Here is a 13,962-nt window from a genome sequence, read left to right on the forward strand (position 1 = left end):
TAGGACACTAGTTTCCATTTATTTCTTCCAAAGTGATGAAAATGTTTTTTTTTTTTGTTCTTTATAAGTAGGAATAGTGTTGAGAAAATTGCTTGTATACTTTATAGCAGATTCCATCTAAAACTAGTTTGTGTGTGTGTGTGTGTGTGTGTGTGTGTGTTTTGCAGTCTAGGAAGAAAATTTCAGGCTTCTTGGCATAGTTTCTATTCCCTCTCTTCCTCTATAAAAAGATAATTTCAATGTCTCCAAGTTACAAGGAATTCACTTTACATGGTACAGCAAAATTTAAATGACACAATTTAGATTATTTTAGAGTAAAACTCCTTAAAAACAGAGAGCACAGCTTAAGTGTATGGTCTAGAGGCAAGAGTAAATGGAGTGGAAAGTAGTAAAAGATTGGTTTAGAAGGTTTACTACTTATGATCTGGGAACCTGCTGTAGTTACATACTCTTTGGGAGACACAGATGGGACAAGGCAGGCATGTGTAGAGTGAAGCAATTCATGAATACTCAACCATGAAATGGAAAATCGGAATGAAATAAGAACAACTGTAACTATCTTGGTCTATTAATATTTAAATATTAATACCTACTTTTCTGAGAGATGTTACTGAATATTTACTGACGAGAAGAGATGATCTTTTGGGAAGAGGAACATGTTTGAGAGTGGCGTTTAAACAAGTTTTGAAAGACATGCGGTTTTCTTAACTCAAAGTAATAGTCAACCAATTAAAATAAGTTCCCCATCAAAATGTCTTCAAATTTAGGGTCCGTTGGAAAAAATTTCCAAAATGCATTACAATTTTTGATAGGAGTGACACATGGTCCTAGTTTCCAAAAACTTTGATTTAATATTTGAATGCAATGGTACCTGACTCTGTTAGTATATTTAAACTTAAAAAGAAACTATCTTAATTTGTTTATGCATGCACCTATTAAAAATGTTTCTAGGGGCTCTTGTTTTATTTACTCTCTAGAATATAACCTATATTTGAAGTGGTATATGAGTTCTTAAAAAAGTCATTCCCAAGCTTAGTAATTAGACTGGAAACAAAAGCTATTCTTAGAGTACATTTCACGTAGAAAGCTATGCACATGATGCTTTGATTCAAATAATATTCTTATAAAACTTTGTTATTGTTTGAGGCCTATATTCAGAGTGGCAACTTTTGTTTTTGATGATTATTCCATCCTGAAACAATTTCCCCCCTGCCCAATTAAACCAGAATTAGGAGCACATTTATATCTGAAGAGGCTTAAACTTCTCAACTGCCTGCTTCAGAAGTGAAGACCTTTAGTGGTTATGTTCATTTTGTCTCTGCACAGAGGGCTCAAAAGAAAACAGGATCAATTCCCTTAAGTTTTTCTGGAAGAGGAATGTTGTTTTTGTTGCTTTGATCTTAGCATGTTGTGCATTTTTTATTGGCTGTTGAATATAAAAAGCCATAGCCTCAGCTGGTTTTTCTGCTATATTCTCATATTGTAAATCACATAATGCCTTCCAATCTAAAGTTAAATGCCCAGGTCCAAAATATTATTTCAAAATTGATTTATCATTGCAGTCGATAGAAAGATTTCCAGGGTGTAAGAAAACTCTCTAATGTTTCGAGTGGTATGTCACAGACTGCTAAAAATATATCCATGCACTTTAGACAACAAATTCCAGGATGTGGACATATACTCATGCTATTTTTGATCCCTTTTCCTATCATTGCAAGAGGCTGTTGAAGCTAATGTAGCAGCTGGCTAGGTTATTGCTTCTATAATATAATCCATAATGCAAAAGCAGCTATTTCCCAAACATTTTAGAGCAAGTCAAGTTGTTTACATGTCTCTTACTGTACATTTTCCTATAGCTTTGTGCCAATTGGTGTCATACTATTTGGTAAAATCTTCATTAAATCAAGACAACTGCACTTAGTTAAATTCTCTCTCATACAGAGAGTTGTAGTAAAATTACAGTTAGCTGATTTGAGGCCATCATCATGGAGTAAATACAGGGTTTTAGAAAATGAATGCAAACTACAAAAATGGAGTTGTATAATTAAACATCAAATAGTCCAAGTAATAAAAGTCATAGATTAATTGTCTCTCAGTTCTAGTCAGATCCTTTAAATATTGTCTCACAACCTGAGCATTGGTTCTTTCATCAGAAGAGTGCCTATCCTTAAAGTTTGGAAATTTCAGCTCTTTTGGAGCGCCAACAAGCTGTAAAAAGTAATTGGCATCTTCTTCCAAAGTTTCGAATTTCCCTACAAAGTCATAGTTGATCAAACACGGATAGCAGAGTTTGCTGACCTTTTCCCAGTGAATGTCCATTCCTACTGGACGGTGGGAATCCAGCAAATAGTGGACAAACTCTTTGAATTTGACTCCAGATCCATTATTTAATGCTTCTTCACAGGCATTTGGCCGATATTTCTTTATAATTGCCTTCCCAAATACCGGATGGTAGTAGCTATTGGGGTGTTCAAATTTGTCCCTAAATGCCGACACTAATCTTTCCATGGGATCACGAACAAAAACAGCTTTGGTGTAGGTATTCAAACGAGTATATATCCCTTTTAAGTCAAAGCTATCTAGTTTTTTCAAATGCTTCCCGTAGTGAACAGCATCATGGGAGATATTGTATGCAGAGGAAGCCAACCCACTTAGTACCATCAGAATTCTCTTCCAGTTGGAGCAGCCAGCCTTGGGTACTTCACAATATAAGATTTTGTGTTTATCTTCCACATAGATCCTGGATACCATATGAAAAAGATGTGATTGAGGACGACTCACCCCACCATATTTCTTGCAAAACTCCTGAAGAAAAGACCTGCGTGTCTCCTGGGCCACATCTGTTTCCTTCCATTTGTTGTCTTTGACTAAACTTTTGTTTAAAGGGTGAATGTCCAATGGCCACTTCATTTCTCTGAACTTCTTAAAAACAGTCCTAGTTCCTTGATGTCTTTCAATCAGCTTAATTGTTGGTGGCCCTGTGATCTTACCCAAAGCTTGATCTTCTCCTTGTGAGTGGCTGGTCTGCCTTAAGACCCCAGGTGGCCTATCTGAGTTGAGCTGAAGATTTTCTTTTTCTTCCTTGAGATCCTCAGTTATGTGGAACTTGGGATTCTGTTAAAATGGAGAAGGAGAAATGTTGAAAGCATATTTACAAATGGGGATGTACAAGAATCTTAACATATTCGTTTTAGAATACTCTCAAGGAGAGCACATTTTTTGTAAGCTGCCAAAACAATTTAGCAGACCATGTTGAATATACATTTTGTAGTAAGTTTCTTCAGAGAAAATATAACAATGAAAAATGGCATCCATGCATCATTCTGAATCAAAGTTTCACATTATATATATATATTTGGGTTACTTACATGTTATCATTCATTTGATGTTAATGTGCTGCATTACATTAATAAATTTTCTCATGTAAATTATCTGAGTATTATTGGGATAAAACTATGAGTATTGATTTGAGTCTTTGATCATAACAAGTCAGTTATTGTTTTCATACTATCTTTGTTATCTGTGATTATCAATTATATAACCTTCAAAAATGTGTGGGTGTACATGCGTGCACACACACACACACACACACACACACACACACACACACACACAAGGCAACCACAAGATGGAAAGGAGAATGTCCTGAATTTTCATATTGGCTTTGCCTGTAAGACAATAGGATGTACTCCATCATCCTGTAGGTCAATGATTCTTACACTATTCAGAAGGGTATTACCTACAAGCACTGATTTAGTTAGTGCACTGAATGTAGATACAAAATGTAGCTGTATTTGGATTGAAATTTTCGTTGTTGTTTTTGGGGTATTCTATAAAGCCCAGAAGAGTTCAAAGTAATAAATTACCATTTAAAATTGTAGCAAGGGTAATTATAAAATCCCCATGACCATTTCAGTTTTCCAAGCACTTGCAAAAATATATTTTTTTTTCCTTTGGAAAATGTTTTATTTCATAAAATTCATTTATCATAATAACTTAAAAACTATAATCATACAATTTCCTTCACGTGTGAAACCTTTCCTCCTTCCCAAATGTAGAATGATTAGGGAATCCAGAAAAGTTTACTTGATGCTTTTCTATATAAAACTGTATGAAAAGTTTCCTTCTCAGTGAGATTAATCAGCCTACCTACCATCTACTGTTCATCTGACTACATCCTTCCTACAGTTCCTGCAATGACTGCATAAGAGAAGACACAGAAGACAGGGTTTACAATGTGGTATCCTCTCTTAGGGATGAAAATTATAAGGACTTTGGCTTTTACTCTGGGTAAACTAGGGAGCCTTTGAAGGGCTCTGAGCAGGGAAGTCACATGATATCACTCAGACTTGAAAAGGATGGTTGAGAAGACTGGCCGAGAGATATACATATAGAATTTTCAGCATGTTATTGGAAAAAACTAATGAATAAATGATGTGCTATGGGAATAATGCATGGGGCCACCACCCTAGTGTTGGAGGGAGTGGTGGGGAAAGTTTCCTAGAGGATATCTTTTATCTATCTACCTATTATCTATCATCTATCTATCATCTATCCATCCACCCATCCATCCATCTAGCTATCACTGTATTCCCAGTGTCTAGAATGGTCAATAGCCTATAGTAACTGCTCTCATATATTTGTTGAATGAATAAATGGAAATAGGTTTTCCAGATTGATTAGGACCTAGCAAATTGAGCAAAAGAGTAGAGATATAAAGCACTGTGGATGGGCGCTATCTCCAGGCATCATGGTCCTACTGGCTGAGCTTTTATATGAGGTGGGGTGAGAGTGAGGAGCACTTCTTTCTAGTGCAAGAAGATTGTATGAGTAACCCCTGATCACCATACACTAACTTGAGTAGCCACATAAAACAGCTGCCCAAATCTTCCTTAACATTCACCCAAATGTTTATAGTTTCAACTCTAAAACCATTTGTCTCCTATCTTCTCAGAGACTGCCAGGATGACTTCAAAGCCCTAAATCCATCTTTACTTTAATGAATGATCTGAAGTTCATAAAGTTTCACACATGTTCTGAAATTTGACTTGAGCTTTGGAAGATCATAGGGTTATTGGTTGGCTGCATGGGAAGTACTTAGCATAGGCCTGAAATAAAACCGTCAATATATTTCTGCTGCTACTTCTATTACTACAACTATAAAATAATAATTGCTATTATTATTATTTTATAGTAGTAGTAATAATGCTTTATCCCGGTGACCTAGTAAATTTCAAGATTCCTCAGCTGTCCATTATTATCCAGACTATAATTTGTGTGTCTCTACATGTACCCTAATTAGTTCTCTCCCTGCCCCACTGACAAGAATAAAAATGAAATCAGCCTTCCACTGTGCTCTCTGGACCTTCTGATTGTGGTCATCAAAATCCCTTTTAATCTCCAGAGACTTCTGGAATGTTTGTTTCCCATGGCTTTTTCTACATGAAACCTGGCTGGCCCCCAAGACTCTGCTTACCTTGTACCTTCTCAAGTAGATACAACTTTATTTCCTTGAACCACTTGTCCCTCAGGCCAGAAGACAAGGAACTAATTCCTTGTACCTCATTGCTGCTTCCAGGACATGTACCCTGGCAAAGGCTCCTGCTTCTGCGAAGTACATGTGTCCTGCTGAACTTCCCTTCCTCATCCTTACGCTGTTGTCTGCCTTTACCCATGATCTTTTCACTTCATGCACTGAAGACTTTAGCTCCTAGCTTAGACTTTTTTTCTCATCCCCCTTCTTGTCATTGAGTGTGGTGACTCTGACACCTAATAAACTCTCAGCTCCTTGACCACCTCGCTTATAAAAGAAGTGTTCTTTATTGCATAGAGACATTGACATCACCACAGCCTGCGCCACCTCCATCATCTCTCTGCCAACCATCCTCTAACCTTGCGGCTCATTGCTACTTACAGTTTTGCAATTCTTTGACCACTTCTCACTACGTTACTGGAGCTTTTAGCAGCCAGCAAGCCTGGTTCTTCTTCTTCTTTTTTTTTTTTTTTTTTTTAAGCCTGGTTCTTCTATTCTCTCTTAGGAAGTCACCTCTGTAGGGAGGTGTTCCCTGTCTACCGTCTCTAAATTATGCTCCCTTTTCAGGTTCTCTCCCATATAAGGTTCCTGAATAAGAATGCTGCATATTTTCCTCATTGCACTTATTGCAATGGGAAATGATTTCATTTATTTACTTCTATGCTCTCTGCCCCTATTCCCACCTCTTTTGCACTAGAATATGACTGCAGGGGACTTACCTTTTTTTTGTTCTCTGTTGGATCTTTGGTACCTAGCATGTTGCCTGACACATGGAAAATGATCAATGAATAATTGTTGAATGACCAAATGTGACTTTTTAAAACCAGAGGTGGATTCTTTATTTCACTAGTTTCAAGATACGGTACAAAAAAATTCTGTACATTTCTCTATTATCAGGATTTATTTACACAATTATATTACACTCCCACCAGCCTTTATACCATATTTAATTAAATAATAAATAAATTTACAACAAAGCCTACCACGGTGATCTTGCCAATGCCAGCTTATGGTCTTTTAAAACTCCTCCTAGACATTGATAGTGGTTATATCTTAATTGTATCATGATTACGATTTCTTCTTTTTTTTTAAATCAGAGAGACTAGTGTCAGCTTGTCATTCTAAATAGGAAAAACAGTGCATGTATGATGACTCCTTGCACTTAACCAAGACATCCTCCTTGTGTACACAAAATCAGAGTTGTACATGCACAAATAGTCACTTCAAAATACAAATAATTTTTACTTGGGGTATTTTAGATTTTCTTGAAATACTAGGTGGAAGGAGAAATTCAGTTTCTTTTCAATGACTACTCCACATTTAAAAAATCAGGGAGTGCCTTGGACAATACGGTATTCAGAAATTTAAATGTTCACTTATATTGGAGAGCAATGACTGAGGAAAAAGATTTTCACAAAAAATAGAAGTTTCTTTTGCTTTATTTATTGCAGTAAATGTGGTTTTACCTTAGTGATGGGCTTCCAAATAATTGTTTGGAAGGAAATAAAGTTGTATCTACTTGAGAAGGTACAAGGTAAGCAGAGTCTTAGGGGCCAGCCAGGTTTCATATAGAAAAAGCCATGGGAAATTCCAAACAATTGTTTTATAACCTTGTTAACAAAAAGTGTTAATTGAAAAGTCAAGGTAAGTTAGATAAATACTTTACCAGCTTTTGTCAAGGTGTTGAAAATCTGTACTCAAATCTTTGGCAGAAGAGAACACAAATAAAATAGGTACCTGTAGAGCTGTTCATGCTAAGGTAGGCGTGGAGGGCTTGCAGCCTCACCTGCCTGCCGAATCAGATTGGTTGAAAGTCACTCCCTGCTTCCTGGGACCATTGGGAGGCTTTGCCAGCAGTCTGCTTCTCAGCCTCACTGAATCTTTGGGGGTGGGGCCCTGGTCTCTAACTTAAACCAGCTCCCCAGGCACTCTGCAGGCAGTAATGGCATTTGAGGAACCACTCAACTAGAGTATTGCAAATTAAAGTTAAAAAAAAAAAAAAAGTTCATCTCAGATCATCCAGGAGAGAAAGACATCACATCTGGTGGGTGTGAATAGTGTAGTGAGTAGACACAAATAGTCTGCTGCGGGCGGGGATGTCACAGCAACCCTCACACAGACCACATGGAAGTCCATGTTCCCCAAGTTACTTTCTAATGACTAGTTTGGCTAGAGAGTTAACTGCATGAGGGATAGGTTCATTGTTCATTGAAATTTCAGTCTCCTGTTAGTTTACTAGTTTTCTCAGCTCTGACTAAATCAAGGGGTGGACAAAGGGTTAATTGTAAGTAACGACATCTCAGGGGGCTTTTTGTTGGATGGTCACTTGACCTTCTCTTAGCACCCCTTATCTCACCATCACTCACCTTATAAAAACCATTATTAGGGTGTGGTGGCCTCCTTCCCTACCCCCATCGCCAATCCATTTCCCTCAATTTACAGAAAAGGCTTTCCAGGCCTGAGGGGTTTGCATTACTAAAATCGAGATTAATGGTCTTTTATCTTTTTTTAATCAATATTTTTATTAAATTTTTAAATTTTAATTCCAATACAGTTAACATAGTGTTACATGAGTTTCAGTGTATAGTATAGTGATTTCAGAATTCTATAAATTACTCAGTGCTTATCATGTTAAGTGTACTCTTAACCCCCATCACATATTTCATCCATCCCCCACCCACCTCTGGTAACCATTAGTGTGTTCTCTGGAGTTAAGAATCCATTGTTTGGTTTGTCTCTTTTTTCCCCTTTGTTCATTTGTTCTGTTTCTTAAATTCCACATATGAGTGAAATCATAGGGTATTTGTCTTTTTCTGACTTATTTCACTTAGCATTATACTCTACATCTATACATGTAGTTACAAATGGCAAGATTTCATTCTTTTTTATGGCTAAATAATATTCTTCTGTGTGTGTGTATAAAGCCTCATCTTTATCCATTCATCTGTCGATGGATGCTTGGGCACTTCCATAATTTGGCTATGAGATGATGTTATTTTAAATTTGAGGCTTATACTAGTGAATTTCCACCACCATCATCATAATGCTGATAATAACAACAGTAATAAAAAGAGTAGACTCTTACATCGCCATTTTCCCTCAGGACAACTTGTTCTGCTTGTCCCCAAAACAAATGTCTATAAAGCCAAACGTATCCTGTTCCTTCTCAAAGTGGCTCCTCCTGCGCTTTTTTCTATTTCTGAAATGGCTCTATTACATTCTGGCCACCCACTCACAAAATCTAAGAGATGCTTTAACAATCAGAAAGTAAATTGGTTAATTTACATCTCATAATGTCTTTTAAAATTTTTTTAAATTTATTATCTCTTAATTGGATGTTCTTTAGTACCCTACTAATTGGGCTCCCTGAAAATTATTGCCAAATAAGTCTTCCTAAAACATTTTACTTTTCATCCCTTAAAATCTGGAACTGGCTCAACTATATATAAACCCAAGTTCGGATCTCTTAGCTGGCATCGGTAGCCTGTCACCACTGGGCTTGTTACTTAGTGCTCCGCTCCTGTCTTGACACATACTGTCTTCTGCTTGCTTCCATCGGGCTCTCACCACTCTCCACTCATGTTCTCCCCCTTGCTTGGGACTTTCCAAATCTCCTAGACTGATAGAAAATCCTGTTCTTCCCTCGAACACTACCCACGACTCCAGCAAGGGATTCTGCTCTTTTCAAAACAACGTTAGCATTTAGCCTGTACCACCTGAAAAAAGAGATTTTATTCCAGCTCACATTGTGATTTGGTTTTCTCATTGGGGAAACTCTTTTAATTACAGCTAAATTGTACACGAAGGCAGAAAGCTATAGTTTTCCATAAATACCTTTGAAGAATGGATATGTTTGCCAATTTAGTTAAAAGATAGATTACTACAGATGAAAAAATGAGTATTAAAAGAAATCCAATGGGAAAAAAACACTGTGGACTATTCATGAACTCTGTAGTAAACTTGAAAGACTTGTTGCCACACAATAGACACAGAGCCAGATGCCAAGGATGGTGGGCTGGATAAGACAAATATGATCCTTGCCCATAGGGAGCTGATATTCTTATAGCAAAAATTACACAACTGACTAATCTATTACCACAGTGGCAAAGGCTCAGCAGCATGCTAGTAGAGCCTGGGACAGCAGGGTATAAGGACAAGTCTGACCTGACTTGAGTGTTAAGTCTTTTGTTGAGCACCTTTTATTTTACCCTGGTTAGTTGTTATGGTTAGTTGCTCTGGTGACTACCTCTCCCATTTATTTTAAATATTAAAGGACAGTGCACAGTGTTATAAATCTATGGAACCTCCACTAGCATCTAGAATAGTCTCTTGAGTAAACATATGTTTTGAATTTATTTTATTTTATTTTTTTGTTTTGAATTTAATTGGCGTAAAGAGCAACATAATTCCTGTACTTCCCTTTATTCAGGCAGTTAACTTACATTGGTTTTATGCAGTTGATAAGTATTATACTTCTGTAAGACTTTATCAGCTATTATGCTATTAGGTATCTCAAGGACTTTGATCATTCATTCATCACACATATATTGAACTACTATTATATGCTGTGTTTGGCATTGTATAAACAAAGACAAAATAGATAAATTTTACAGTCCCTTGTAGAAGCCAAAGTTTAATTGGATTGATAAAAGTAAGCAGTTTATGAAAAAAATGTGATAATTGCCATAATGAAAGGATACATAGGGTATTGGGGAACAGAGATCAGAGTATTTAGTTTTTCTGAAGACAGTTTTTGAGGTAAATCACATGGAGAAATGCAACCTGGGATGAATCTGGGAGGATACTGGGAGTTGGTAGGTCAACAAGCCAGGGCGGGGCGGGGGGGTGGGTAAAGACTATATAAGCTGGCAATGAGCAGACACTTGAGGGATCAGATGCAGTTAAAGGGAGAGGCTAGTAGGTTTGAGATTGACTCCTCATGCCCATATAAAAAATCTAGACTTTACATTGTAAATGACAGGGATTTTCCATAAGGCAGGGACTGAGAATGAACATTATAGGAGTGACAGGGAGGTACAGCTGGCGGCAAGTGGAATTCTTAGGAGAGGAACCCAGACTATGAAGTAAGAATGCAGAAAAAGGGAATTATTTGAGGTAAATTTAGGAAATTGATCAGACTGGAGGAGTAGAAGAGTGGAGGCAAAAAACAAACAAACAAACAAACAAACAAAAAAAAAACAAAAAAAGAAAAACAAAAACAAAAAAAACAAAAACAAAAAACAACCATAAGGGATGCCGCCCCATTTCCCACAGAGGGGAAATAGGAGTAGTAGATATCATGGCAAGCTATGGGGTGGGTGTGGGTATTCACCATCTTCAGTTTCAGACCTTTGGAGTTTGAGGTGCCCTTGAGAGAGAGGGGTGTCGGTATTAGGACTCCAAAGCTAGGTGTACAGATTTGGAAGCTATTGGCTGGTGGGGGGCAGGGGTGCGAGCTGAACGTATAGGCCTTGATGGTGTTACTTAAAGCTGCCATGATGATCACAGCATCTGCTGGGTTTGAGCGCCTGCCACATACCAGACCTGTAGCACACCGTCATATATTCCTAGGATAATCTTCCACTTCCATTTTACAGATAAGAAATGGAGCCTCAGAAACATTAAGTGTATAAGGCACAGAGCTTCAGAAAAAGGGATATTTCATGAGCCCAATTTTTTCCCTGAGTTCAGAGTGTCTACAGAGCCTGTGTCTGTTGTGGGGGGAACTCTGTGGGCCATTAACAGATAAATCTGATGATGAAAATATTGGGGATTAGATGTGCCCCTTCCTATCATTGAGTTTTGACATTTTTCTAGTTTAAATATATAATATTACTTTTAGTAATATATCTTTTGCAATTTGTCCTCAATCTAAGTATGAGTGCAGTTAGACTTCTTCATACCATCATGAAGACCTAGTTAATTCTAGTGGTTAATAAGGGTGATGAGGGCAGGGCGTGGGATGCTTGAAAGCCGATCCTTTTTGAGGATGCAAACCAGTGTGTCTCTGCTTGGTCCCTCTGTGCCACTGCTGTTCCTCTCAAATCTTAAGCCAAAGGCTCCAGAAGCTGATTGCGTAGTTACAGGAGGGGTAAAGACCGACAGCATTTCCACCAACTCACTGGGACAGCACTGGGGGAGGAGTGTGAACATACAGTCCTAATATCCAACCCATCAGCCCCGTCTCCTCTATTCTCATACCTTCTTCTTCCATCTTCAGTTGCTCATTGAACAAATGTGTCCTGAACGCTTACTATGTGCCAGGCACTGGGCTGCATTTTGGAGGTATTGCCAACAAGTCATAGTTGGTCTGTGCTCTTATGGGGCAGCCTCAGGAGCAGGGGAGTGGAGGGAGATACAGGAAAGAAAACCAAGAACTACCGCACTTGCACTTATGGCAGGTGACAAGACAGGAAGAAGGTGTACAAGAAAGGAGCGTTTAATCCCAGCTTGGAGGGCAGGGAAGGTTCCCTGGAGAAAGTGTGCGCTGTGCAAAATCATTTCCTTCTCCTGGTCCGTGACTTACTTCCTCTATCGAGAATATTCTTCTTCATTTTGTTTGCCTAGTTAAAGGGCCAGGGGAATGGAGCAAGCCAATTTAACCACTGCATCAACCCCCAAAACAAGATATGGATTATGTTCATTTTATAGATGAAAGACTGGAAGCTCAGCGAGTTTAGAGAACTGGCCCAAGTTAACACAGGGATTGCTAATGCTGTGCTTCCAACCTCAGTCTTACTCATTTGTGGCTTTTTTTCAGTGGTGAACATCTAGCAATCTACTCCCTGTTCAATGCCCATTTAATGCATTGATGTAAGTAAAGCATAAAACATATGTCTGTCATAAGAGAGTATGGTAGTGGAGAACTGCGATTTTTCAGTCATGGGGACCTGGTTTTGTGACCCTTTCTTTCATTTTCTACCAGAGTAACCTTGGCTAACCTATTTTAGTTCTAAGCTCCAGCCTTCCTGTCTCTAAAATGGGGATAATAATAGCATCTACCTTGCAGCAGAGTTGAATTATAGGAAGTGTGTGGAGAGTGAGCAACACAAAGTATGTTCTCTAGAAGTATTAGGTATTTTAGTTGATTTATTCCTTAAATATTTATGAGCATTCTTGTCTATGTGACAAGCATTTTCTAGGTGAAGATTGCTTTCTTTCTGCTTTTTAAATCTTCTCCTCTTCTCACTCAAAACACAACAATGCTGAGTCTAGGATGATTGCTCAAGGGGGATAAAGCTGAGAGGAAGAAAGAAGGCAGATGACAACTGAGAGATGGAAATGGGAAAAGAAAAAAATTCAATGGGAGTGGTGGTAAAGACAATGAAAGAAGGCAGAAGAAAAGGAAGCACACTTACAGTCACAGGAAGGAATAATAATACTTTGAGCTAGGGAGTAAAGAGAGAAACTACTGATTTTTAGTTCTCTCTCAGCGGCCACCTCCAAATCATTTAAGCTGCTTGAACACAAAACAACAGTTTCAGTAGTGAGGCTATTCAGGTTGATCCAACAAGCTACTTCTAGAGTCACCTCGGTTGCAAGAACTGACACTATAATTTCCTTTGCCAGTTCTTTCAATTTTGGATGTAATCCCTCTTTTTCTTTTTTTTTTTTCCTTAAAGCCAAAGAAATGTAGAATGCAAGCACTGAGGATGTAGCACAATGTCAACATGAAGGGGGAGGTTTCCACTGACAATAGTGGTGTTCTCTGGTTGGGCAAAACCGTCAGGGGCCTAAAAGAAACATGACCTCAATGGATGGAAGCAGATAAGACTTCTGGCCACTGTGCTGAGAGGAGTCCATTGTGCTTTTATAGATTTATCATTTTATCTTTCTTCTAAGTTTTCTTGAGAAAATGAGGCTATTGTTTTCAAATTTATGGATCAATAAAAATACGTGTGTAATAATTTGTCCACGGTCACCCTGTGGTGACTCCTAGTCAGGAACACAGTCCAGTTCTCTATGTCCATTCTAGAAGAATGAGCAGAACACTTTGCTTTTTAAAGAAACTTGAAGCTTTAATGAGGAGCTGCAACATGGTAATGTGAAATCCATTCAGAATGTTTGATCCTCACAATGTTATTGCTGAGGTTGGCCTGCATGTGTTCAGGCTTAGGGTGAGAGTGACAAATACAGTCAATGATATTTACAGTACAAGAAGCAGAGTAAGTGGACGTTGCAATGCAAAAACTTTGATATTTCACCGGAAATGTAGATTTCTTTTTTTTTCTTTTTAGAAATGTAGATTTCTAATAAATGTGGAATGGGGCTCTTTAATATCTCCAAGTGGATGTTCAGTTTTCTAAAATTAGTAATTGTCACCCAGCTTCTCATCCCCTTATGTTGAAGATGAACAACAATAAGAGTGTGTATATCTGAGAAGGTTCTGGGAGGGACATGGAGGAGGCAACCTTGATCCTGACACCTTC

General features: G+C 38.0%; 1 protein-coding gene across 2 annotated transcripts in view; it reads right to left on the reverse strand.

Moving 5' to 3' along the window:
- Window positions 1-13,962, reverse strand: part of CHST9 (carbohydrate sulfotransferase 9) — a 236,207-nt gene continuing 222,245 nt past the window's right edge. For both annotated transcript variants that reach the window (XM_072732106.1, XM_072732105.1), the window contains exon 6: window positions 1-3,114. In XM_072732106.1, coding sequence (XP_072588207.1) covers window positions 2,023-3,114 — 1,092 coding nt within the window. In that variant the 3' untranslated portion in view covers window positions 1-2,022. The remainder of the gene's footprint in view (window positions 3,115-13,962) is intronic.

This window comes from Vulpes vulpes, chromosome 13 (genome assembly GCF_048418805.1).
Source record: "Vulpes vulpes isolate BD-2025 chromosome 13, VulVul3, whole genome shotgun sequence".
NCBI lineage: Eukaryota > Metazoa > Chordata > Mammalia > Carnivora > Canidae > Vulpes > Vulpes vulpes.